Source organism: Tursiops truncatus, chromosome 9 (genome assembly GCF_011762595.2).
Source record: "Tursiops truncatus isolate mTurTru1 chromosome 9, mTurTru1.mat.Y, whole genome shotgun sequence".
Classification (NCBI taxonomy): Eukaryota; Metazoa; Chordata; class Mammalia; order Artiodactyla; family Delphinidae; genus Tursiops; species Tursiops truncatus.
This window is the reverse complement of record NC_047042.1, coordinates 92,918,221-92,944,963: the sequence shown is the minus strand read 5'-3', so window position 1 is coordinate 92,944,963 and position 26,743 is coordinate 92,918,221. Positions and strand designations below refer to the sequence as shown.

The following is a 26,743-nucleotide window of genomic DNA, read 5'->3' as shown; positions in this document are numbered from 1 at the left end:
AGTGATAAATGTCAGATCCCACATCAAAACCTGCCAAAAGTGGTCCTGACCTGACCCTCAAAGTCCCCTTCCCGCCATGCTACTGCATTGGCCATAATTAAAGACCGTGTTACACCACTGTGACTTCACACATCCTCACCGCTCCACTTGGAATGCCATTTATCTAGTCCTGTATGTATTTCAAAATCTGGCAAAAGTGTCACCTTCCCTGGGCTGACTTTACCAACCTTCAGTCAGGGGTAAAGGCCCCTCCTCTCTGCTTCCATCTTATTCTCTCCGTATTTCTCTCTTAGCACTTGCCAAACTGCTGATTTACCTGGACCTCACCCCCAGCACTTGAATACCTGGACCTCACCCCCAGCACTTGAATACCTGGACCTCACCCCCAGCACTTGAATACCTGGACCTCACCCCCAGCACTTGAATACTTCTTGAGGGCAGGAAACCTGTCTTATTTGACTTTGCATTCCAAATATATAGCAGGGCTTGCCAGACAACAGGTATGCAGCAATTGTTTGCTGAAGAAATGATGGAAAGAGTTTACATGCTCCCAGATTCTACAACTTAAATATGTAGTTACTCTATTTCTTCCTGAATGCAATCCCTACTCCACCAATGTAATTATCCCCTCAATCAACAGCAGTCATGCATTTTACTCACACAATTTGCCTTAGGTATAGAAAGTCCTTGGCGCCCCCCAAGTTCATTTTAATAATCATGTAGATTGGTCACCCCTAGTACTTTAATGGTTTTGTTATCCATCTGGAATTTATTTAGAAGGTAAAGGGAGCTATGTTTTCCAAACATTTTGCAATGGACATATATTACTTTTGTAATTCGAAAAACACTCGATACTCTGAATGTTAACATTAAAACCAAACTTTTCACTACATTCAAACTTCATCTGCCAATTTTCAGATTGGTCGAATTGTAAATATACTACCTTGATTTGCGTAAAAGCGGAACACAGTATATAGTACACAGATTAAGTATGACTTTCCTATTAGCATTTTCATTAATATGCATTGTTGAGCTGTTCTCTATGCCAGTATTTTTCATTGTATAGTCTACAGCAGCATGGCCTGATAGAACTTTCTCTCATGATGGCAACTGTCTCTATACCTGTGCTGTCCAATACAGCAACCACTACCCACATCTGGCTAGTTTGAAAAAGCACAGTTGGAAGCACGAAGCATAGTTTGAAACCTCCTATATTATACACAAGCCTGTATGATTAGATATACAACTTCAGTTCATTTCCAGATGCTAATATAGACACACTTGCAAATAGTTAATGAGATACAGGTCATTGTGTTCAAGGTTTGTCTGGTAAGAGTGAGTGAATGAATAGACAAAGGGAAGTAAAATATAAAATGAAATGAAATCTGGGCTTGGTAATGGAGAGGGTAAGTTGGTAGATGAGAGGAATCACAACAGGAATGCTTTCTGCATTTGTATATAAGTAAATATGCCCCATTTCAGTGCTGGAGCACGCTATATACATCTGTAGCAAGAAATTTTTAAGGGTTCCAAATACACACATCACAGAGGAACAACAAAATACCAGAAGTCAAGCTTCCACACTGTAAACTGTATTTACCTTAAGAGTGCTGAAAAAGTGGGCTACTTTGGTCTTCAGAGGCCCAAGATACCAGTACCTGAGAAAGACCAAGATAAAAATGTAATTAGAATATTAAAAGAACTGTCAATGTGCTAGATACCATTCATGACGGATAATGCATTAGAATTACACCTTTACCATGAGTGTCTGCTCTGGAGGCTTGGAGACTGTGGTTTAGTATTAAAAAAAAGTATTGCAGTTAAGTTTTTAATCTGCATTTGAATACCATGTCAAACCGTACATAATTAGTTATACAGCAGCTAGATCCTTGCAATCTACAAGGGATATATAATCAGAGTCTCCTTGAATCTCTAAATTCACAGGTATCACCGTAATATATACTTTCCACCATGGAATACAGTTGAGTATACATTCCAAATGAGTGGAGAGGGATAAAGCCACAATGAGACGCAGTTGCTGGGTGCTGATGTACTACTCATGAGCTAAATGGCTGCATTCTGTACACCGTGTTCTCCCTCACACACAAACATACAATTAAAATCTGTAAATCAGCATAATTTCGCATTACTTATGTTATGCAGCTTGAAAATGGCAAATGTGAAATCTGGGAATGAAGAGGGTCTGCTTCATATTGCTAAATAACCTAAAAGCCACTGAAGAGAAAAAGATGCCTAGTTGGAATTAGGAAAGCGGCATAAAGTAGATTTCTCTCCTAAAACTCATCTCTGTCACCTACCAGCCCATCTTAACTGCTCCCCATTTGTTTTGGATCAATATGTATTTATTTAGCACTTACTATGTATATGGAGGAAACGAAGCAATATAATGAATATAAAATTCTTGCCTTTGAGGGCTCCTCCCCCAAAGTAACAGAAAACAACAAATAAATAAACATTTACATGACATGGTATAAACTGATCACGATTCATTGGTAAGGAGAGTCAAGAAGGCACAAGAAATCACTAAGGGCCTAAAATCACTGAAGCAGCCACACTTGCATAATGAATGACACAAGAATAAAGTAAGGGCATGAGACCTAGAAACATGGGTTGGATTTAGATACATAAAAGAGGGAAGGAGATCATTCTAGGCAGAAGGAGTAGTAAAAGTACGGGAAACACTGAGAGTAATAGCCAGGGCAAAAGGTTTATTTAAAGCAAAGATACACAACTCTGTAGTTAGGGGTGCTGACGGATTAAGTTGGGCCTTGAATGCCCAAATAAGGAGTTTAGCTATCCAACGAGCAATGCGGAACCACTCTATTACCCAGGTAAGTACCGCGATGCTATTCATGAGGGCTTGGACCAACTAATTTTTTTGTTTTGTTCTTTTGTTTCAAAGGTTACTCAATGATTTGCTTCTTTTCCCAGTTAGCCAGACAGAAACACATCCCATCCAAGGCAGTTTATTTCTACACTGCCTGCAGTTCCCTCCATCTGTATCAATAGCAAGTTCTGACACTGCGCTTGCAGTCTTCCCGAGGCCAGCTAGGAATCGGTTTCTCGCATCCCGATTGTTTCTCTCATGACACACAGAGCGACTCAGTGCGCGGTCCTAGTCCAGGTATAACAACAACCAGAATTTTAAAATTCACTGCTCAGAAATCAAACAGAATGTGGGCCCGCGTGTGATATTCCTAAAGGGCTGACCTATGCTTGTGCTCAATACATTTAGAAAGCAATTTGCTCTCATCAGATTTTCTCAGGGGAAACCAAGCAATTCCTCTTGGTAAATTGCTGGCATTTGAGATTACAGATCAGACACAAAGATAACTTGTGGAATCAAGATAACCACGGCATACTTGCAAATAAAAGCTGTGAAACATTAAAGAACACAGTGTGTGATATAACGTAGTGATATCTCTCTTTTGACAGTCCACTGTCAGGAACTTCATTAGCAGGAATAACCAGTGAAACAAAAGAGAGACATTTCTGTAGGCACCTCCCTGGCAGTCCAATGGTTAAAAGACTTCACCTTCCAATGCAGGGGGTGCGGGTTCGATCCCTGGTCGGGGAACTAAGATCCCACAGGCCACACGGCCAAAAAAACAAAACATAAAACAGGAGCAATATTATAACAAAAATTCAATAAAGTTAAAAATGGTCCACATCAAAAAAACCCAAAAACTTAGATATTTCTGTAAAGAAAATGAGCAGGAATGCCTACAATGTGAAAGAGGGGTTTCTTGATAAAAGCTGTGTGTGAGATCAACCCTAATTCATTTAAACCATACTAAAATTGTCAGCCCGTTTTCAAGAAGAGGTAAAGAAAAACTAAAACGCCCACCAGCGAGGAGGGAACCTCACGCCACGTCTGCTCAGCCCCACCACAGGAAGCCCTGCCCAAGCAGCCTCTCCCTGCAACAGAACAGGACACACCCTCTTTCCCAGCCAGGAGCCTATTCTACACGATGAATTCTCCAAAAATAAGCCCGCTCGCATGAAAAGCCAGCAGCGGCCCTCTAATCACCTCCTCCACAGGCCTGTTTCTTTCATCTCCCAACATAGCCAGGCATCTGCCTTTCTTCCTCCTCTGAAAGAGGTGGCCTGGGCTCTGTGGATCTGCTAGGCTTTCAGAAAGAACACCTCTCGTCGGGGGGTCTTCCAACCAGGGTTGTGAAAGCTCCACGAGGCTGTGGCCCCAGCGGTGCCTCTGACTTCGTACCCAGCTAAGGAGGCCGCGGGAGGAGAGGCCATCCAGTGCCCCTCCGGGCTAGCGTGGCCTCACCCACGCTCAAACACGACGTCTAGAAAGAAAGATGCACGCTGCTCGTCTTGATCTTCCGCCAAGCTAGCGTGGAGGAAACCGGAACTCTCCGCAGCCTCTCTGCACGTAAGAACTTAAACCTCTACCTCTGTTATTCACACATATTCAACCTCACTAACTCCTAGATCACTACATATTGAAACCGCAAAGACAGGGACAGAAATAAGAAGGTGTCTTAAAATCACCACACGTTAATACAGTGCCCCTTTACTTGCTAACTGAGACGCCAGCATCTCGGAAGGATCCCCATCGGAGGCCGGTCAGTGCAAACACTGGCTGTTCCTTTTCACCCTGGAAGTTAAACACATTTAATTTAAATTAATGACGGCAATAACTTGGAACTCTCTACAGGTAAGTAACCAGCAAACGTTCATGGCCTACGTTTCATCAAACCAAAATTCTAAAAGGAATGTTCCAAATTTAAGAAATTAATTCTGTGAGTGCTCAGAGTACTTAAATAAACTGTCCTGTAAAATGAAGCTAACTTTCATGTATTAGGCCTCATGAATCCGCTGCCAAGAAAACATAGTATCATACTTCAGACTGTAATAATCATTAGGCTGATTCTTGGACCAATCAGTCGGGTCAGCCAGAATTTCTTCTCTCTCTTATACTTGTCCAAGGCAAAGATAATTTAAGCCTGCGTTCTCTTTGGAGGGCCAAGAGCTACCAAGGAAGATCAGCGTCCTGGTATGTACTCCAGAATGTTTCACTTGGATATCTGAAAATACAGCCAGATATTTGTCATAACAAATCAGGATGAAAAGTGACTTGGATTTAGCCCAGTGCTTTATGGCCAAATACTGCATATTATAATCAGCAAGCTTCTAATAAATCAGTGAGTTTATTTAGCAATATATAGAAAACACACAATTGAGCCGCTGCCTTCAAGAGTTTACACTTCATGATGGGCTTTCCTATATGAAAATATATACAACAGGATTCTGAAAGGGACTTTCCCGGTAGCTCAGAATTGCAGCTAAAGCCCAAGGGTACCCACATTCTAAAGAGAGCTGCCAAATGCCAGACACAACTCCATAGAATTTGCTGAACAGGCACAGAACCAGCTCGGTTTCCACCATGCCATCATTAGAACCAGTGTAAGCAGAAGATTAGGAACTGGAGGAGAATCCTTGGCACTGTAAGTTGTTGGCCTAGAGAAAGCGTCTAAGTCTTCTTAGGAGAGGTAGTCCTTCCCCGCTCAGTCCCACTTTCACTCCTGTTCCCGCTACCCTGAAACAAGTGAGGGTTTTCTAGGCAAATCACACATGAATAGGGCCAGCCTACCAGTAAAAGACACTGGCCTCTCATTCCTTGGTTGTGTATCTGTTGAAGCAGATTTCCTTTTCTGCTCTCTCCACCTGCTTAAGCAAGAGAAGAAGGAGCTAGAGGGAAATGACAGAGCAAAGAGGTGATGGTAAGGTAACCCACTACTGGCACAGCAAGGATGTATTAGTCTCCTGGGTGCCTAGTGCATACTGTGGAAGACAGCAGGGCTTGAGCCATCCTGACTATACTAAGCTAATCATTCATTCATTCTTTTTTTTTTTCATGAGTCATCATTAACGGATGTATATTACATATTAGGAACTAGTGATAAAAAATGTCCTCAAAGAGCTCAAGGTATAAAAAAGGGTAGAAAGACACAGACAATAACAACACAATGCAGTAGGTTCAAAGAACAGAGATGTGTATCGAGTATTATGAAAGTACAGAGCAGGTGCAACTGTATAGTGAGTGAGGGAGCCAAGGAGATGGATGGTCAGGGAAAACACAATGTAAGTTTTAAGACAAACCATAAATTTTAAAGAATAAGGTAAAATCTGAACAGACTGATTACTAGTAAGGAGACTGAATCAGTAGGAACCTCTCAACAAACAAAAGTCCAGGACCAGACAGTTTTACTGGTAGATTTTACCAAACATTCAAAGGAGAATTAATACCAATCCTTTTCATACTCTTCCAAAAAACAGAAGAGGAAGGAATTCTTCCAAACTGATTTTTTGAGGCCAGCATTACCCTGATACCAAAACCAGACAAGGACAATACAAGAAAACAAAATTAAAGGCCAATATTCCTGATGAACATAGATGCAAAAACCCGCAACAAAATATTAGCAAACCAAACTCAACCATACATTAAAAGGATGAGACACCATAAATCAAGTAAGATTTATTCCACGGATGCAAGGATGGTTCAACATCTTCAAATCAGTCAGTATGATATGCTACATCAACAAAATGAAGGATGAAAATCATATGATCATTTCACTAGATGCAGAAAAAGTATGTGATAAACTTCAACACTGATTTATGATAAAAACTCTCAACAAAGTGGGTATAGAGGGAACATACCTCAACATAATAAAAGGCCATATATGACAAGACCATAGCTTACATCCTACTCAACAGTAAAAAGCCTTTCCTCTAAGATCTTGAACAAGAAAGATGCCTACCCTTACCACTTTTATTCAACATAGTATTGGAAGTGTTAGAGCAATTAGGTAAGAAAAAGAAAGGCATCCAAATTGGAAAGGAAGAAGTAAAACTATCATGACTTACAGATGACATGACAGAACTAATGAATTCAGTAAAGTTGCAGGATACAAAATCAATACACAATAATCTGTGGCATTTCTATACACTAATAACAAACTATCAGAAAGAGAAATAAAGAAAACAATCCCATTTACAATTGCATCAAAAAGAATAAAATATCTAGGAGTAAATTTAACCAAGGAGGTGAAATTGAAAACTACAAGACATTAATGAAAGAAATTGAAAATGAGATGATATTCTATGCTCCTGGATTGGAAAAATTAATGATGTTCAAATGTCCATACTACCAAAAGCAATCTACAGATTCACTGCAATCCCTACCAAAATTCCAAAGACATTTTTCGAAGACATAGAACATATAATCCTAAAATTTGTATGGACCCACAAAGAAACCCCAAACAGCCAAAGCAATCCTGAGAAAGAAGAACAAAGCTGGAGGTATCACACTCCCTGATTTCAAACTATATTACAAAGCTATAGTGATTAAAACTGCATGGTACTGTCATAAAAACAGACACATAAATCAACAGAACAAAGAGCCCAGAAATAAACCCACACATATATGGTAAATTAATTTATGACAAAGGAACCAAGAATACACAATGGGGAAAGGACAGTCTCTTCAATAAATGATGCTAGGAAAACTGGACAGTCACATGCAAAAGAATGAAACTGGACCACTATCTTACACCACATAAAAAGATTAATTCAAAATGGATTAAAGACTTCCATTTAAGATCTAAAACAATAAAGCTCCTAGAAGAAAACATATGGGGTAAGCTTCCTGACATAAGTCTTGGCAATGATTTTTAAATCTGACACCAAAAGCAAAAGCAACTAAAGCAAAAATAAATAAGTGGGGCTACATCATACTAAAAACCTTCTGTTCAGCAAAGGAAACCATCAACAAAATAAAAAGGCAACCTACTGAATGGGAGAAAATGTTTGCAAATTATATATCTGATAAGGGGTTAATATCCAAAATATATAAAGAACTCATATAACTCAATAGAAAACAAACCAAAAAAAAAGCAATCCACTTGAAAAATGGGCAAAGCATAGAAACAGACATACTGATGATGCCCAGCATCATTAATCATCAGAGAAAGGCAAATGAAAACCACAATGAGATAACACTTCACACCTATTAGAATGGCTATCATCAAAAAGACAAGAAAAAACAAGCGTTGTTGAGAATATGGAGAAAAGGGAAACTTTGGGCAGCTGGTGAAATGTAAATTGGTGCAGCCACTATGGAAAACAGGATGGAAGTTCCTCAAAGAATTAAAAATAGAGCTACCATGTGATACAGCAATTCTACTTCTAGGTATTTATCCAAAGAAAACACAAACATTAACTCAAAAGATATATGCAACAGACACTGCAGAAATTCAAAGCATCGTAAGAGACTACTACAAGCAACTCTATGCCAATATAAAATGGACAACCTGGAAGAAATGCACAAATTCTTAGAAAGGTATAACCTTCCAAGACTGAACCAGGAAGAAATAGAAAATATGAACAGACCAATCACAAGTAATGAAATTGAAACTGTGATTAAAAATCTTCCAACAAACAAAAGTCCAGGACCAGATGGCTTCACAGGTGAATTCTGTCAAACATTTAGAGAAGAGCTAACACCCATCCTTCTCAAACTCTTCCAAAAACTTGCAGAGGAAGGAACACTCCCAAACTCATTCTATGAGGCCACCATCACCCTGATACCAAAACTAGACAAACATACTACAAAAAAAGAAACTGACAGACCAATATCACTGATGAATATAGATACAAAAGTCCTCAACAAACTACTAGCAAACAGAATCCAACAACACATTAAAAGGATCATACACCATGATCAAGTGGGATTTATCCTATACATGCAAGGATTTTTCAATATACGCAAATCAAGCAATGTGATACACCATATTAACAAACTGAAGAATAAAAACCATATGATCATCTCAATAGATGGAGAAAAAGCTTTTGACAAAATTCAACACCCATTTATGATAAAAACTCTCCAGAAAGTGGGCATAGAGGGAACCTACCTCAACATAATAAAGGCCATATATAACAAACCCACAGCCAACATCATTCTCAATGGTGAAAAGCTGAAAGCATTCCCTCTAAGATCAGGAACAAGCCACTATTATTCATCATAGTTTTGGAAGTCCTAGCTATGGCAATCAGAGAAGAAAAAGAATAAAAGGAATACAAATTGGAAAAGAAGTAAAACTGTCACTGTTTGCAGATGACATGATACTATATATAGAGAATCCTAAAGATGCCACCAGAAAACTATTATAACTAATCAATGAATTTGGTAAAGTTGCAGGATACAAAATTAACGCACAGAAATCCCTTGCATTCCTATACACTAACAATGAAAGAACAGAAAGAGGAATTAAGGAAACATTCCCATTCACCATTGCAACCAAAAGAATAAAACACCTAGGAATAAACCTGCCTAAGGAGGTAAAAGACCTGTACTCAGAAAACTATAAGACACTGATGAAAGAAATCAAAGATGACACAAACAGATGGAGAGATATACCACGTTCTTGGATTGGAAGAATCAATATTGTGAAAATGACTATACTACCCAAAGAAATCTACAGATTCAATGCAATCCCTATCAAATTACCAGTGGCATTTTTTACAGAACTAGACCAAAAAATCTTAAAATTTGTATGGAGACACAAAAGATCCCGAATAGCCAAAGCAGTCTTGAGGGAAAAAAACGGAACTGGAGGAATCAGGCTCCCTGACTTTAGACTATACTACAAAGCTACAGTAATCAAGACAATATGGTACTGGCACAAAAACAGAAATACAGATCAATGGAACAGGATAGTAAGGCCAGAGATAAACCCACACACCTACGGTCAACTAATCTATGACAAAGGAGGCAAGGATATACAATGGAGAAAAGACAGTCTCTTCAATAAGTGGTGCTGGGAAAACTGGACAGCTACATGTAAAAGAATGAAATTAGAACACTCCTTAACACCATACACAAAAATAAACTCAAAATGGATTAGAGACCTAAATGTAAGACCGAACACTATAAAACTCGTAGAGGAAAACATAGGAAGAACACTCTTTGACATAAATCACAGCAAGATCTTTTTTGATCCACCTCCTAGAGTAATGGAAATAAAAACAAAAATAAACAAATGGGACCTAATGAAACTTAAAAGCTTTTGCACAGCAAAGGAAACTACAAACAAGACAAAAAGACAACCCTCAGAATGGGAGAAAATATTTGCAAAGAATCAACAGACAAAGGATTAATCTACAAAATATATAAACAGTTCATGCAGCTCAATATTAAAAAAACAAACAACCCAATCCAAAGATGGGCAGAAGATCTAAATAGACATTTCTCCAAAGAAGACATACAGATGGCCAAGAAGCACAAGAAAAGCTGCTCAGCATCACTAATTATTAGAGAAATGCAAATCAAAACTACAATGAGGGGCTTCCCTGGTGGCACAGTGGTTGAGAGTCCACCTGCCGATGTAGGGGACACGGGTTCGTGCCCCGGTCTGGGAAGATCACACATGCCGCGGAGAGGCTGGGCCCGTGAGTCATGGCCGCTAAGCCTGCGTGGAAAACTACAATGAGGTATCACCTCACACCAGTTAGAATGGGCATCATCAGAAAACCTACAAACAACAAATGCTGGAGAGGCTGTGGAGAAGAGGGAACCCTCTTGCACTGTTGGTGGGAATGTAAATGGATACAGCCACTATGGAGAACAGAATGGAGGTTCCTTAAAAAACTAAAAATAGAATTACCATATGACCCAGCAATCCCACTACTGGACATATACTCTGAGAAAACCATAATTCAAAAAGACACATGCACCCCAATGTTCACTGCAGCACTATTTACAATATCCAACTCATGGAAGCAACCTAAATGTCCATCAACAGACGAATGGATAAAGATGTGGTACATATATACAATGGAATATTATTCAGCCCCAAAAAGGAATGAAATTGGGTCATTTGTAGAGACGTGGATGGACCTATAGACTGTCACACAGAGTGAAGTAAGTCAGAAAGAGAAAAACAAATATATTAACGCATATATGTGGAACCTAGAAAAATGGTACAGGTGAACCGGTTTGCAGGGCAGAAATAGAGACCCAGATGTAGAGAACAACCTATAGACACCAAGGGGGGAAAGTGGTGGTGGTAGGGTGGTGGTAGGATGAATTGGGAGATTGATGTTGACATATATACACTAATATGTATAAAATGGATAACTAATAAGAACTTGCTGTATAAAAAATTTTTTAAATAAAAAGATACATGCACCCCCATGTTCACTGCAGCATTAACTACAATAGCCAAGATACGGAAACAACTTAAGTGTCCATCGACAGATGAATGGATAAAGAAACTGTGGCATGCACACACACACGCATGCACACACACAGAGACTCAGGAATATTATTTAGCCATAAAATAGAATGGAAACTTGCCATTTGGGACAACATGGATGGACCTTGAGGGCACTGTGCTAAGTGAAGTAAGTCAGAGGAAGACAAATACTGTACGATCTCTCTTACATGTGAAATCTAAAAAAACAAAACATAACAACAAAGAAAACAAGCTTATAGATGATACAGAAAACAGATTGGTGGTTGCCAGAGGCAGGGAATAGGGGGTGGGAGGAATTTTTTTATTGCAATCTAACTATGTTTTTTGATCCAGCATTTATATGTATGTGTATCTATATCTATATCTGTATAATTCCTGGATTCATTCTTTTATTTATTCATTATAATTTTTTCAGATCTACCTAGGAGGTTCCCAAGAGTGAGCTAAGCACTATATAGTATTGAAAGAGAAGGAACAAGGCTGAATCATACAGTACTGGACTAGGGAAGATGCATGCTAATTAGAAAAAAAGAGAGAGAGAGAAATCAGGTCCCTTGAGGAAGGACACTATATTACAGTAATAAGTGCATACTACAGTGATTTCCCCAGTCCTTCCCCAAAAAGGAAAACTAAATAAAGCACCTAGATTGGGGAGGGTGGGAAGAAAGTAGAGAGAAAGAAAAGAAACGAGGAGAAAGGGCGCTCTAGCCTAAGGGAGAGAATTAACACTATGTGAATAGTTTGCTGTATCAATGGGAACATTTCCCAAATGTTTCTTAAGATGTTAAGTGTTACAGCTGATGATGATATGATGATGATGATGATGATAGAAGATTCCATGTTGAAATAAGTTGTGAAATATCAAACTTATTTGGTTTGAAAGAAGTTATGTTTACTGCAATTCTTTTTAGAGTCTTTAATATGTTAATGTACATTATAAATGTCCAAAAGAAGAAATACAATATACAGCTTTCCTGAGTTGTTAACTGTTCAGCCCTTCTTTGGGAAGACATCTTGCATAAGTAATATTCCTTAGGGAAATGCTGTTCTAAAGCATGTAGTGGAAGCGAGAAGTGCTGAGCTAAGTACTCAAGATTTCCTGACTGGTGCTCTAAAACCATTTTCCCTTTCTTCATGTAGGGGGAAGAATTTTGGGACTCTTCTGTTAAGATTAACCGAAAAGCCTTGCAACCTTAAGGTTCCACAGAATTGAGTTGCTATGTTCCAGCAAGGGGTAGGAAAGGAGTGTGAAGAATGTGAAGAGTCTAGAAAAGCAGATGGGCACGGAGCCCTCAGGATTCAGCAGAGGCCAGTAGTGGAGACACTGGTCCCAGTTGGAGGACACACAAGCACAGGAAAAATAAGCAAGGTCAGCTGAACAGAGTGGAAGCCAACAGACAAAGCACCACTGTATCTTAGGCCAATGAAGTTCTGGGCAATAGTCAGATTATGAGATGGAGAGATGAGAAAACAAGAACAGATACTGTACAGAAAGACAGGCATGCAGCCAGACCTTAGCAGCAAAGGAGACAAGCTGCTCCAAGTCAGAGGCTCCCCTGGACAGAGCAAATCCCTGCGGGAAATGACCTCATGCTCTGCAGAGGAAAACAACTGGGAGAGCTGGGTGCAACAGAATTTAAGGAACAGTGACGAGAAAACGATCCTGGTCAACTAGACAACTGCCCGACCTATGGATTTTAGGGATTCTAGATGAAGAAAAAGAATCAAGGCAGAAGGAGCTCAGGAGCAGCTCTAAGCATCGTCGTATGAGAATGATCAGAGCCCACTGGGGCTTTAACAGAAGGAATCCAGGAATGAAAGACAGGGAAAAGGGGGAGAGTCTCACTCTCACCACCTCCCCTATCTTTCTCATTTGGTTCTGGGTTGGCAGGGTCCGAGTCGAACTGAGAGACCAAAAAGAAAGAACTAGGAAGAATTCCATAAATCTTTACAGTAGTTATTTTAAAGTCAACTTCCAGGCATTGTAGATGTCCACATGGGAAAACTGCCCTTTAAAAATCATGTGACAGGCCAAGAGTGATCCCACCTAGACAAAGCAGTGAAGGAAAAAGCAATGGACTGTAAGACAGAAAATCCTTATTCTTCTTCTGTCTACAGCACAACTAGTCATATGATCAGATAACCCTTTTTAAAAAATCTGTCCAATGAAGATACTAATACACATCTTGTCTCCCTCACTGAGTCAGAAGTCCTAACGAGAAGCGAACTAACACTATACAATGAAAACATAAAGCACTATTATAGCTTCCAAGGACTATTTCTTTTCTTTTTGGAGAATCTTCCATTATATGTTTAATTGTGTTTCAGTTTGTTTTTTGAAAGAAGAGGAATCTGGTATCAGGCTTCATCTGCAATGCTTTTCACCACATTCTGAAAGCAATTTCCAGAAATAAAGAAAAAAGAGAAGACAAATTCAGCCTAGCTGGGTGCCTCAGAAACTACAGTAGAGGCTACCGTACTATGTTTTCTAGGAATTGATTTTAAAAGTTTTCTGCTTCCTGGGGTGTGTTACCAATATACAGAGCCTGTGTTAAATTTGACACTGGTTTCATCAATTCACAGAATCAGTATATTTGAAAGAAAAAGATAAAGGAGACAAGAGACATTTAAATGCAAGCACAGTCAAGAATGTTCAGTTAAATCCTAATTACTCTAGAATGCATTACTTCTCACACATAAATAAGAAGCAGTAAATCACTCCATTATTAAGAGACCTACCCTGATTCACTCCTTTGACAGCAACAATAAAATAACGGATGCTGATCTGTAGTCTCTTTTCCAGGTTAACATTCCTTTCAGCACATTTTGTGAAAACGATTAAGCTTTATTAGATGCTAAAGAATCAACTGCAACTTAAATCGCTTTTACCCTGACCAACAAGGTCATGGTGGAGAGTCCAGATATCACTGCATAAAGCACAAAGGAAAATAAAAGGGAAATGGGTTGCAAGCTCACGGGTTCATCAACCGTAAACGTGCATATAGCAAATGCCATATAACTAGGAACGACATTTTAGGATTGAAGTTTGGAATCATGACACGGTACGGAGGCTTCTTCCACAGATACTAGGAAACCTGCATGCATGTACAATGTGCATAGCCTTTGGAGGACAGCCTGAATGCAGCTGGTACATTCTGAGGCTGAACCTGAGCAAAGTATGCAGGATTCGCTGTTTCTAGGATTATTTGGCTTTATGGCTCAGCCTTCTTACGAACCTGCCTTTTCCAGGGGGAAAAAGAAGAAACTTAGATGAAGAAGGAATAGATACTTAACTACCATCAAGCGAGAGTATCTTTTCCCTAGGAATTAAACCCTTTTTAGAGAGAAGATTCTGATCAGGAATCAGGAATGGCTATTGGGTCTTCTTCCCTCCAAAATTTTAATATTGGTAAGATGTCAAACCAAAAAACCTTTTATACGTGCAATGAACACCATATTTACCTCTCACCCAGCTTCACCAGGCCAACATTTCCCCACATTAGCTTTATCTCTGTGTGTATAGTTTGTAGTATTGTTAAATCATTTGCAAATAAATTGCAGGCTTCATGACCTTTCACTCCTAATTATTTCAGCATGTATCTCCCAAGAACAAGGACATACACAGACATAACCATAACACCACTGTCACTCTCAAGAACTCTCACACTGGCATATAACATCTAATATATCATCCATATTAAAATATCTCTGATGTCTTTTACAGCTGACACTGTTTTTCATTTTTCCAGTCCAGGATCTCGTACTGGACTTCATTATGATATTTCTTTAGTTTCCCTTAATCTTGAACAGACTATCTTCTTTTAGATTTCGTGACACTGACATTTTTGAAGAAGCCAAATCAATGGTTGTTTTTAGAATGTCCTACAATTTGGATTTGATTGTTTTCTCATTATTAGAGTCAGTTAGATTAAGACTAATGTTTGGGGCAGAAAACTACGTAGGTGATGTTGTACCCTTCTCAATACATCACATCCGGAGGCAGATAATGTCCATCTGTCCCATGATTGGTGATGCTGTTTGATCACCTGGTTAAGGTGGTGTATGCTAGATCTCTCTACTATAAAGGTACTTTTTCCCTTTGTAATTATTAAGTAACTTGCGATCATCTGAGACTGTGTGGATATTTGTTTCTCAACGACCTTTTATCCAATGTGTGTAGCATCCATTCATGATCCCTGTTTGAATTAGTGATTTCATTAGTGATTGCCCAATGGTAATTCTCTAACTCTGTCGTATCTTATACATTTACAATTTGGCAATTCTTCTGTAACATAACTATAGAGTCATCATTCTTATTTAATGTATTATAATCCACTAGCATTATTCTTGATGTCCAAACCAGCCCAAAATTGGCCAATAGGGTACCATCAGGCTGCCTCCTATTTTGCGTTGTCTTCATCAGTTTTTGAGTAGTTCTTTGCCTTATTCTTGCCCTGCCTCTGAAAGACATCTTTTCACAGGATCCTGTTAAGTTTTATTAGGGAATGGTACTTAGAGACCAAAATCTGGATGCCAGATATGCTCGTTGTTGTTGGGTGTCACTGCCTTTAGGCCCCTTCAGTGGGCAAAGCGAGCAAATGTCTTTCTAGAGTAATTCATGAGCTCATCTACAAATCAGTAAGAAAATGTTAGACAACCCAATAGAAAAATGGGAAGTTCTGCTCCTCTCTAGGATGTAGGAAGCAACAAGGAACATTGTTCCCACCCTAAAAATGAGGAAAAGCCTGATAATCTACAGAATCATAATTATTCTCAAGCCCATCAGAGAGCTGACAATGCAAGACAACCAAGTAACCTGAATCCCAAAGAGAAGGCCCTCGAAAAGACAGATGGGCCACGAGAAAGGCAGAGCCTTTGGCAGGGCATGAGATAGAGAGGTGGCCACCATGCAAACAGGTGAGATGAAATCGGGTGCTGTCCTAAGTGCGTTATATTTATTAGCTCTTTTAATACTCAAAACAACCATATAAAACAGGAAAATTACTTGTGGGCCAAAGGTAATCAGAGGAACTAAAAATCATGATACAACTATACTGAGAGGCGATACAGAGGACTTCTGATAAGAGGCCAAGAGATAAGGTCTAAAACTGATAAACCAAAAAGTAGTATTATATACTTAAACTGAATTATACACCTAAAAATGGTTCTGATCGTAAATTTCATGTTTTGTGGGTTTTTTTTTTTTAACCACAATTTTTAAAAGTAGCATCACGAGCATACTAATTAGTGATAACTAGAACAAACAGGTAAAACTATCTTCTCTGGGGGTTATACTGCACATAGGAAAGGGTAAGAAGAAGAACAGTTGTTTTCCTTACAATCTTATTTGAACTACTATATTTTTTTTAAAGTGTGTATTACTTTGTTAATTTTTTCAAACTCTGATGAAAAGATCTTACCTTGATCTGCAAGACATCAAGTGGAACTGTCTCTCCTTTCACAATGGCAAGTGTAGCATCTGTAATATGTCTAAAAGATAACAAGAAGGAAATGATCATGTTGTGAAAAATAAGCAACATTTCCCCCAACACACACAAACACACACACACACACACACACACACACACACACACACACAACCACACTCCTACCCAGAGAACTAATAGCTGGGTCAAGAAAAAGACAAATTCTTTCAAAATATTCCAAGAAAGCAGAACAAAGGTGTATAAAATAATTACTGATACAAATCTAGTGGAAGGCTCTGATACAGACTCAAAGAGAAGGCTTTGGCAAAGAGAAGTTTATGCAAGGCACCAATCATTTATTTACCTCACATTTATTGAGTCTCTACATTGTGTCTGACTTTTATCACTGGAAAATATGATAAATAAATAATAATACATCTTTCATTCATTGTAAGAGAATGAAAGTCAAGCACTTCAAAAACCATATTCCTTTTTACTCTAATAATCTGAAGGATAGCTAAAGGACAGGATTTGCTGGAGTTATCTTAGCAAAATATAATAAATCCCCAAAATATACACATTAACTCCAATGCTTGGATTACATTCTGGGTTCCCTAGGAAGCAAGTTGAAACTTAAGAAACAGCCTACTTTACTTTCTCATATTTCTCTATCAACATATCTTTATCCCATTTCCCTCCAATACAGTTGCTATCTGGGAAGTAGGCAGCAGTTTAGAAAATGAGATTCAATTTAGGAGAAAGCAAGACACATGTTCACCAGTTTAGATTAATTTGATATGAATACATTAATTTCAAAGGAAGTTATTAGAAAGAATCCTAAAGCTTTGTGCTCGCTCTGAGTAGTACCTAGCACATTAAGAGGTTTAAGAGCTCCCGACGCCCGCGGGCCGCGCACAGCCACCGCCGGGCTCGCGGAGCCGCCCCGGGAGGCTGGGTGGGGGTTCGCGGCTGCCGCCGGACTGAGGCCTACTCCGCCGCCTCTCAGTGCTATTGTCCCTGGGCCCGGCCCTGACCGGGCCCACTGGGGAGGCGAGTGCGCCGCCTCCGACGAAAATGCCGGACCAAGCCCTACAGCAGATGCTGGACAGAAGTTGCTGGGTGTGTTTTGCCACTGATGAAGATGATAGAACAGCTGAATGGGTGAGACCATGCAGATGCAGAGGATCTACAAAATGGGTTCACCAGGCTTGTCTGCAGCGCTGGGTGGATGAAAAACAAAGAGGAAACAGTACAGCCAGAGTGGCATGTCCCCAGTGCAATGCTGAATACTTAATAGTTTTTCCAAAGTTGGGTCCAGTTGTTTACGTCTTGGATCTTGCAGATAGACTGATCTCAAAAGCCTGTCCATTTGCTGCAGCAGGAATAATGGTTGGCTCTATCTATTGGACAGCTGTGACTTATGGAGCAGTGACAGTGATGCAGGTTGTAGGCCATAAAGAAGGTCTGGATGTTATGGAGAGAGCTGATCCTTTATTCCTTTTAATTGGACTTCCTACTATTCCTGTCATGCTGATATTAGGCAAGATGATTCGCTGGGAGGACTATGTGCTTAGACTATGGCGCAAATACTCAAATAAACTACAAATTTTGAACAGTATATTTCCAGGGATTGGTTGTCCTGTTCCTCGAATTCCAGCCGAGGCTAATCCTTTAGCAGATCATGTCTCTGCAACCCGAATTTTGTGTGGAGCCCTTGTTTTTCCTACTATTGCAACAATAGTTGGTAAACTAATGTTCAGTAGTGTTAACTCTAATTTACAAAGGACAATCTTGGGTGGAATTGCTTTTGTTGCCATTAAAGGAGCATTCAAGGTTTACTTCAAACAGCAGCAATATTTACGTCAGGCACACCGCAAAATTCTAAATTATCCAGAGCAAGAAGAAGCATAAAACTGTGACTTCTCATTGTTCTGCAGTCCTCTCATTCTTATGAGTCTGTTGTGTTGTTTTGATTCCATCATTAATGCACAGTAGTGGAGACTTGCGATAAGCTGCTGCTCTCATATTTTTAAGAAGTAAAATAAAGCACTTAGGGAAGGGGAAACCCTCTCAGTAATCACGGAACCTAAGGATGTGATTTGTTTTCATTGTTTTGTATCTACTTCTTTTATGGCAGTCATCTGAACCATTATCTTAGCATGGTGAACCTGAGTTTTGTTCATATTTTCTTCAGACAGAAATGTAAAGATCAAACTGTGCAGATATTTAAAAATGCACATGCTGTTTTATTCAAAGGCCTCTTTTGTACATGTTCATGTTCAGTGTTTTCTTAGAATCAGCAATTCAATGAAGGTACTATGAGGATTTTTCTCACTGGCATAATTTGATTACAAGCTAAACAGGAGTATATGTTAATATGAGGAAATGTAAATTAGTTATACATAATTAACAAACCAAAAATGTATGTAAACATTCAAATGATTATCTGAACAAATGCAATTTTGCTGTGTTTTTCTTAACCCATGTGATATCCTCCAAAACGTGTAGGGTAAAAATTCACAGGGCTTCCAGATCACTTTTTCACTATTAAATTTTATTTATATAAAAAAAAAAAAAAAAAAGAGGTTTAAGAAGTGCTTTTGAGAGGCTGACCTTTAAAAAATGTTCCAAATGAAAAATGCCTTTTTCTATTAATTCTTTTTCAAAATTCCTTGGCAGAAGATGGTTAAAATGCAACCTTAAATTTATCATTCTCCAGCAATAATTGAAAGTTCTAAATAAAGCAGCACTGTAGCACGAAACAGCTATTTTTTAGGATTACTTATCTGCAACATTCCAAATTCAAAATTCCTTTTTCTTCTGTAGTAATTATGGTACAACAAATCTCGACAGCAATGCAAAAAGCAAAGCCTTGTTCTTTTAGGTGGCCTCAGGCATCTGCCATGTTAAGAGGTCTACAAAATTATGAACCCAGGGCAGACTGACTTAATTATCTAAGAGCCCTGGGGCATGCTTATAAATTAAGTCTTATAAATCTTTAAATTATAAATAGAAGCAGCAACAACATTAGTTTAACTACAGGGAAAATCAGCTCCTAAAAAACTGAAGGCTATTTAAGACCTTGAGGGCAGCCACACTGCACAGACACTGGCTTTTGGATAGGTGAGGTGTTCTCTAAGGGACATGTCCTACCTCTGCATCACTGGCGTATCTGGTAATGCTTGCAAGCAGTTCTAATAATCTATACTGACAGGGGGAAAGACTAGCTATCTAAAGTAACCAAGACCCAAACCAGATAGGATTTGTCTCAGATAAGAAAAAATGTTTGATTCATTGTTTGTCATATTTATAGCCCCTGAGAAATTCTAAACTGGGAAAAAAATATGGCAAACTGAAATGCCACATTAGGCTGCAGGATGATTGGTAAAGAGCTGAACCCTCCCCATCAGACTAAGGCTTGAAGCATGAGAGACGTTTTAATAAAGGCCTGATATATGTCTATGCTTATGCCTGGTGTTTCATATATGGAGCAAGGTTTTTATCTAAAAAAAAAAGTTAAAAGATAAAAGATGACTCCTAAAACTACAACAGCAAAAACAAATCCACAAAACCAGCCTATTCAAAGTCCCAAAGCAGACCTGGACAGCCACATGCAAAAGAATGAAACTAGACCACTAGCTTACACCATACACAAAGATTAGCTCAAAATGGATTAAAGAATTGAATGTAATAAGACCTGAAACCATAAAACTTCTAGAGGAAAACATAGAAGGTAAGCTTCTTGACATAAGACTTGGCAATGATTTTTTTTTTTTTTTTTTTTTTTGCGGTATGCGGGCCTCTCACTGCTGCGGCCTCTGGACGCGCAGGCCCAGCAGCCATGGCTCACGGGCCCAGCTGCTCCGCGGCATGTGGGATCCTCCCAGACCAGGGCACGAACCCATGTCCCCCGCATCAGCAGGAGGACTCTCAACCACTGCGCCACCAGGGAAGCCCGGCAATGATTTTTGAATCTAACACCAAAAGCAAAAGCAATAAAGGTAAAAATAAGTAAGTGGGGCTACATGATACTAAAAACCTTCTGTGCAGCAAAGAAAACCATCAATGAAATGAAAAGGCAACCTATTGAATGGGAGAAAATATCTGCAAGTCATATATCTGGTAAGTGGTTAATATACAAAATATATAAAGATCTCATACAACTCAACAGAAAAAAAAATCCACTTGAAAACTGGGTAGATAATTGGAATCGACATTTTTCCAGAGAAGACATACAGATGTCCAACAGGTACATGAAAAGATGCCCAGCATCATTAACAACCAGGGAAATGCAAATCCAAACACAATGAGACATCACCTCACACCTGTTAGAATGGCTATTATCAAAAAGATAAGAAATAACAAGTATTGTAGAGGATGTGGAGAAAAGGGAACCCTCCTGCACTGTTGCTGGGAATGTAAATTGGTGCAGCCACTATGGAAAACAGTATGGAGGTTCCTCAAAGAATTAAAAATGGAACTACCATATGATCCAGCAATTCCACTTCTGGGTATTTATCCGAAGAAAGCGAAAACACTAACTCAAAAGATATATGCACCCATGTTTGTTGTTCAGCATTATTTACAGTAGCTAAGATATGGAAACAAGCTAAGTGTCCATTGACAGATGAATGAATAAAGAAGATGTTATATATATGTGAGATACATATATATATATATATATATATATATATATATACACGTTTGTGTGCACACACACATACACTGGAATACTATTCAGCAATAAAAAAGAATGAAATTTTGCCATCTGCAACAACACTGATGGACTTGGAGGGTATTATACTAAGTGAAGTTAAGTCAGACAAAGAAAGACAAATACTGTATGATATCTTATATGTGGTGGCATCTTTAAAAAAACAAAACAAAACAAGGGACTTCCCTTGTGGCGCAGTGGTTGAGAATCCGCCTGCCAATGCAGGGGTTCGAGCCCTGGTCCGAGAAGATCCCATATGCCACGGAGCGACTAAGCCCGTGCGCCACAACTGCTGAGCCTGCGCTCTAGAGCCTGCGAGCCACAACTACTGAAGCCAGTGCGCCACAACTACTGAAGCCTGCACTCTAGAGCTCGCGAGCCACAACTACTGAAGCCCACACACCACAAATACTGAAACCTGTGCGCTAGAGCCCGTGCTCCACAACAAAAAGCCACTGTAGCGAGAAGCCCGTGCACCGCTAGGAAGAGTAGCCCCCCATCGCAGCAACTAGAGAAAGCCTGCATGCAGCAACGAAGACCCAATGCAGCCAAAAAATAAATTAAATTAAATTAAAAATTTTTAAAATCAAGTTCATAGATGATACAGAGAACAGATTGATGGTTGTCAGAGGTAGGGTGTGGGAGGTTGGTAAAAAGGGCGAAGGGAGTCAAGTTATAAAATAAGTCAGTCATCGAAACAAAGACCCAACACAGCCAAAAATAAATAAATAAATAAATAAATTTATAAAAAATAAGTCAGTCATAGGGATGGAACGTATAGCATGGCAACTAATGTTAATAATACTGTATTACATGTCTGAAAGTTTTTAACAGAGTATATCTTAAAAGTTCTCATCACAAGGAAAAACTATTCTGTAACTATTGAATGGTGACAGATGTTAACTATAATTATTGTGGTGGCATATAAATATCAAATCATTGTGTTATACACCTGAAACTAATATGTTTTATGTCAACTATACCTCAATCTAAAATAAAAATCCCAAAGCAGAAAAAAAATCCAAAACAGAAAATCACCTGAGTATTATTATTGTTATTGATTCTAGAAGGTTATAACAAGAAATGTCTTGAGAAGATTTCAATTCATTCATTCAACAAATATTTTTTATTGATCTCCCCCAATGTATCACAAAGCTTACATTAAAGATCAGGCAACTGACAATGAGAACCTGCCTGAAAATGATTTGTCCAAGATTATATTTTTAATCATTATCAAAGCCATGACTCAAATTCAAGATTCCCATCTTCCTGAAAGACTAAATCTTTGTTTACATAATGCTTTTGAAAGAAAAGAGCAATAATAGCAACTTGCCTGACTCCTGAGGACACTATTAGACTCACAACAATTTAATTTAATGTCAGGGTTGCACTACTTCCTCTGTCTACTTTATCCACACTGCCTTCCACTTTTGGCATTCCCTAAAGGACGTAACTATATCTGGTTGTTTTAGCTACTTATATTATCAAGGTAATGGAGCCAAGGCTGCTGCTGGCCCAGTCTCCGCAGGGAACTTGCTATTTGTCATCATACACACTTAAAGCAAACAAATGATCACTGCAAGTATGTCTTCACCAGAGAATCTTACAACACAAAAGCACACAAACAGTATGCTTGGATCAGCGAAGCTACCTTCATAAGTGTCAGAAGGACATCAGTATTCATCTCCATACCTGACCTGAGGACTTAACATGAGATCACCAGGGTCCCGCAACCCAACAGAGAAACTTCCCAATCAACCCAATGCTTGAACTCTGATCTCTTCCTCTTAATGATCTGAAGTTTCAGGCTATCAAAACTCAAAAAGAAAATTATATCACACGTGTGAATTCTCCATTCCCAGGCTCGCTTACCCACAAATGCTACCATCCCACATTGACAACCTACTGGACTTTGTTTCCACTTTCGGCAAAGAGTGTCTGACTCAAACTACTGGTCTGGCCCAGTGGGATAAATCCAATGGGAATCTTACTGAAGGTAGCCTGGCGAGGAAGAAAACAAGAGCAAAGTTTTATTGTTATGGTCAGAAAATGAGGTTGAACAGAGAGGCACAGGTGTGTCCACTATGACAAAGTAACTGACCCTGGGCCTGCCTCCCAGCCTTCCTTCCCACACCCCTAGACAAGCAACCAGGTAATACTGAGGAAGCAGGTTCTAGAACAAGGCAGTTCATGAAAACAACATACCTTCAAATTTGGAAGGAATATTTGGGTGCTCACTAATGGCAACTGGTTGAAAGAAATTTGGTTAAGAAAATGAGGGTCTTAGATATTAGATAAATGCATGATTGTGACAGACTGTATTATGTTGCCACACTATTTGACAAAGTTGCAGATAGAATTCAACTAAAAATGTCTAACATTTGTACAGTGACTGAGGACAGGTGAAAGTGCCTTATAAACTACCTCAAGTATAAACAAGGCTAAGAGAATAAGCAAGGTCAAGTAGCAGAAGAATGGCATAGTAGAGGACTTAATTAAAGGCCACAAATAAACAGATACCGCAAGGTTCCTAAAGATTATCTTGAGCTCAGTCTACTATTACTAAAGGGACTGCGAAGGATCTTCTTTCTTGTTGTTACTTATAAAATATTTTATCACATTTTTCTATAATAATTTAAAGTAATCTCACGAATACCCATGTACCCAAGACCCAGATTTAACAAATATTACATTTTGCCATATTTGCTTCAGAGTTTTAAGAAATAAAGTGATGCAGATACAACTCAAGTCCCTTCTCATCCTACTCCCCTTTCCCTTCCCAGAGGAAGCCTTTATCGTGAGGTGGGTGTGATTCCTTTCCATTCACATTGTTACCCTTTTACTACATAGTTTAGGCATCTATTAAGAGTACCTTTGTTTTCTGAATTTTAAAAATTTATAGAAATGCATAAAATACTTTGGCAACCTGCCTTTTTTTATTGAATATTTTTTAGATTTACCACGTAGATATTTATAAACCTAGTTCATTCATTTTAACTGTTGTATGGCTCCCAATATATGAATATGCCACAATTTATTAATGAAGGAATCCTTTGAAGAAAAGATTCTATGGGGAAATTTTATATTTTAAACAACTCTTGGTAAAAGCCATTGGATACCCTGGATCCCCAAAGCAGAAAAGTCCACCATGAGTTAATAAAAGTGTTCTATGACATAGGCAGAAGTACTTTATTTTCTAAAGTCTGAGGAAGCACAACTTGTGCCCATCTTAAAATATAAAAAGGGGAGAAAGGGTAAAAGAAAGAAATAAAGAGAGATTAAAACAGGAAAGTAAAAGTCAAAATGCAATGATTCTTATTTTAAAGCTCACCTCATCTGCTCTTCGAAGAACTCCAGTTATAACCTACAAATGTTTTAAAAAAATTATTATGAACAACTTGTACTTCCTTTATCATAAAAGAATTGGATTCAATTTTCATCGACCACAAACTTGTTCCTGTTTTCTTCCTAGAAACTATGTCAAAAGATGTATTGGCTCTTAAAGCACAAACTTTTCTCCAATAAGATCAGAGCTAGATTAGATTTTATTCTCCACCTAGGAACAATAGTACTATAAAGGCTAAGATAAAATAATTATAAAACTTCCACATTATATTAGTAAAATTACGTTTTAAGTTCTATAAGATGGGTATAAATGTGATGTACACATCAATTATACTAAAGATCCTGGTTTCCTACTATGAAGTACACATATCGGGAAAAAAACAGCACTTTGCTACACTCAGAGAGAAGCCTGCTCTCAATAAATGTTTCTTACTGATGAATATGAAGACAAGGGAGACTGTATTCCCTCTATAAAAAGACATTTTTAATTTGAATTTTTACTTAATTTATTTTTTATTTTTAAACTATAATACCCATGGTCTTATAAAAACTGTGAAAAATACCTGAAGAAAAAATACTTCCTCATAAACCCACCAGGCATCATTAGTCAGTTGTTTATATTTTGCTATATTTCCCTCCAATTCTTTTTTTTAACCAGGGCATATTTTGATGACTAGATTATACCAGATACACAATTTGGTTTCTTTCTTAAAAACATTTTGTGAAGTCAAGGCAAAAGCCAATCTTCTCCCGCATCTCCCGCCTCACTGAGTTTCGGGATTAAATGGGGCTGTCGTGAGTTCCACTTCATTACTTTGTTGGCATGCTATCCGTATTCTTCACACTTCATTAAAAATCCATAAACACAATTAAAAGATCATTAGCACAGCCTTTTTAAAAGAAGTTTACTAAGGCTTACATGATTGCTAACTCAAACACAGGACAGTGCCCTGTCCGCTGTTATAGCTCCTGGTCCCTGAACACCAATGAAACCACCAAAATAGAGGCAAAAGACAATGAGAAACAAGGTATGGATGTGACTTATGGTACACAGGATGGGGTGACTGAGTGGGAGGGGCACCTGCACTGGGCCCTTTAGGGGTTTCCAATACATAATGTAGGTTCTAGTCTATTGCCCTGGTAAAGAAGAGCATTTCCAGGGCAATATACTTACTGTCCTTATTGGACCAAAGCAAGCATTAAGGAAATGGAATTGCAGAACAAAAGCAACGCATACATCGGAACATGTAGACCTCTGCCTCTAAATGTACCATTAGGAGATAACATTACATGGGATGGAAATGAAGTGAGAATGGACAGATGCATTTTTTAAAAAGGCAATTGTTATTTAAGTTTATTTTATAAGAAACCTTCCCATAATTGAAACAGTGATTCCCTTACAAACAGGGCTACTTCATAAGAGTCTTCAAAATATAAAAAGCGTTTCACACCCAGCACCATTTTGTACCCTGTTTTATTCCATTTTATCCGACTTAAATCTGATCAAACAAAAACCCTTCTATGTGCTGGGTATAGAATTTATACGAAGCAATGAAATAAAAGTGCATGAGAAAAATGTAATGCTATACTTGTTTCAGAGAGAAACAATCCTAAAAAGAATGGATTACAAAGAAATAATTTCCTTAAATTATAACCACTTTACGCCACTGCTCCAAGACCTAATTTCTATTTTCCTCCCTTTCAAAATGGTTTCAAAGAGAAGAGCGGCCACACCTCCTGCAAAGTCCCATCTCCTCCAGCAACAATGATCACATCTGTGTTTTCCAGCAGTTCCAGGAGCTTCTTGGCTTGGCCCTCATAATCTGTCTGCAATACAAAGGAAGCTTTTGGTAAATTTATCATCCTAGAGCCACAGGCCCAAAGGTCTAAAAATATGGGATATTTTCTTTAAAGTTTCACACTGAACCTTTTCTTAAATTGTACATAATTGATATACA

General features: G+C 38.6%; 2 protein-coding genes across 16 annotated transcripts in view; one reads left to right on the top strand and one right to left on the bottom strand.

The window, feature by feature from the left end:
- The window catches only part of AGK (acylglycerol kinase), a 94,605-nt gene that overhangs the window by 21,957 nt on the left and 45,905 nt on the right, over positions 1-26,743 (bottom strand). For 12 of the 15 annotated variants that reach the window (XR_012334123.1, XM_073810007.1, XM_073810016.1 and 9 more), the window contains 8 exons: positions 26,520-26,612; positions 24,772-24,804; positions 23,646-23,687; positions 23,347-23,441; positions 16,721-16,790; positions 11,402-11,497; positions 4,560-4,639; positions 1,601-1,658 (listed from right to left, as the gene is read on the bottom strand). Coding sequence is in view for 14 of the 15 variants with exons in the window: in XM_073810007.1 (XP_073666108.1) it covers positions 1,601-1,658; positions 4,560-4,639; positions 11,402-11,497; positions 16,721-16,790; positions 23,347-23,441; positions 23,646-23,687; positions 24,772-24,804; positions 26,520-26,612 (567 nt within the window). In the remaining variant the exon portion in view is untranslated. The remainder of the gene's footprint in view (positions 1-1,600; positions 1,659-4,559; positions 4,640-11,401; positions 11,498-16,720; positions 16,791-23,346; positions 23,442-23,645; positions 23,688-24,771; positions 24,805-26,519; positions 26,613-26,743) is intronic. The other 3 variants (XM_073810009.1, XM_033863366.2, XM_033863372.2) reach the window with 3 other exon arrangements.
- Positions 16,910-22,195, top strand: LOC117313625 (E3 ubiquitin-protein ligase MARCHF5). Its single transcript, XM_073810019.1, has one exon. The coding sequence runs from the start codon at positions 17,801-17,803 to the stop codon at positions 18,635-18,637; it is 837 nt and encodes a 278-aa protein (XP_073666120.1). The 5' UTR covers positions 16,910-17,800; the 3' UTR covers positions 18,638-22,195.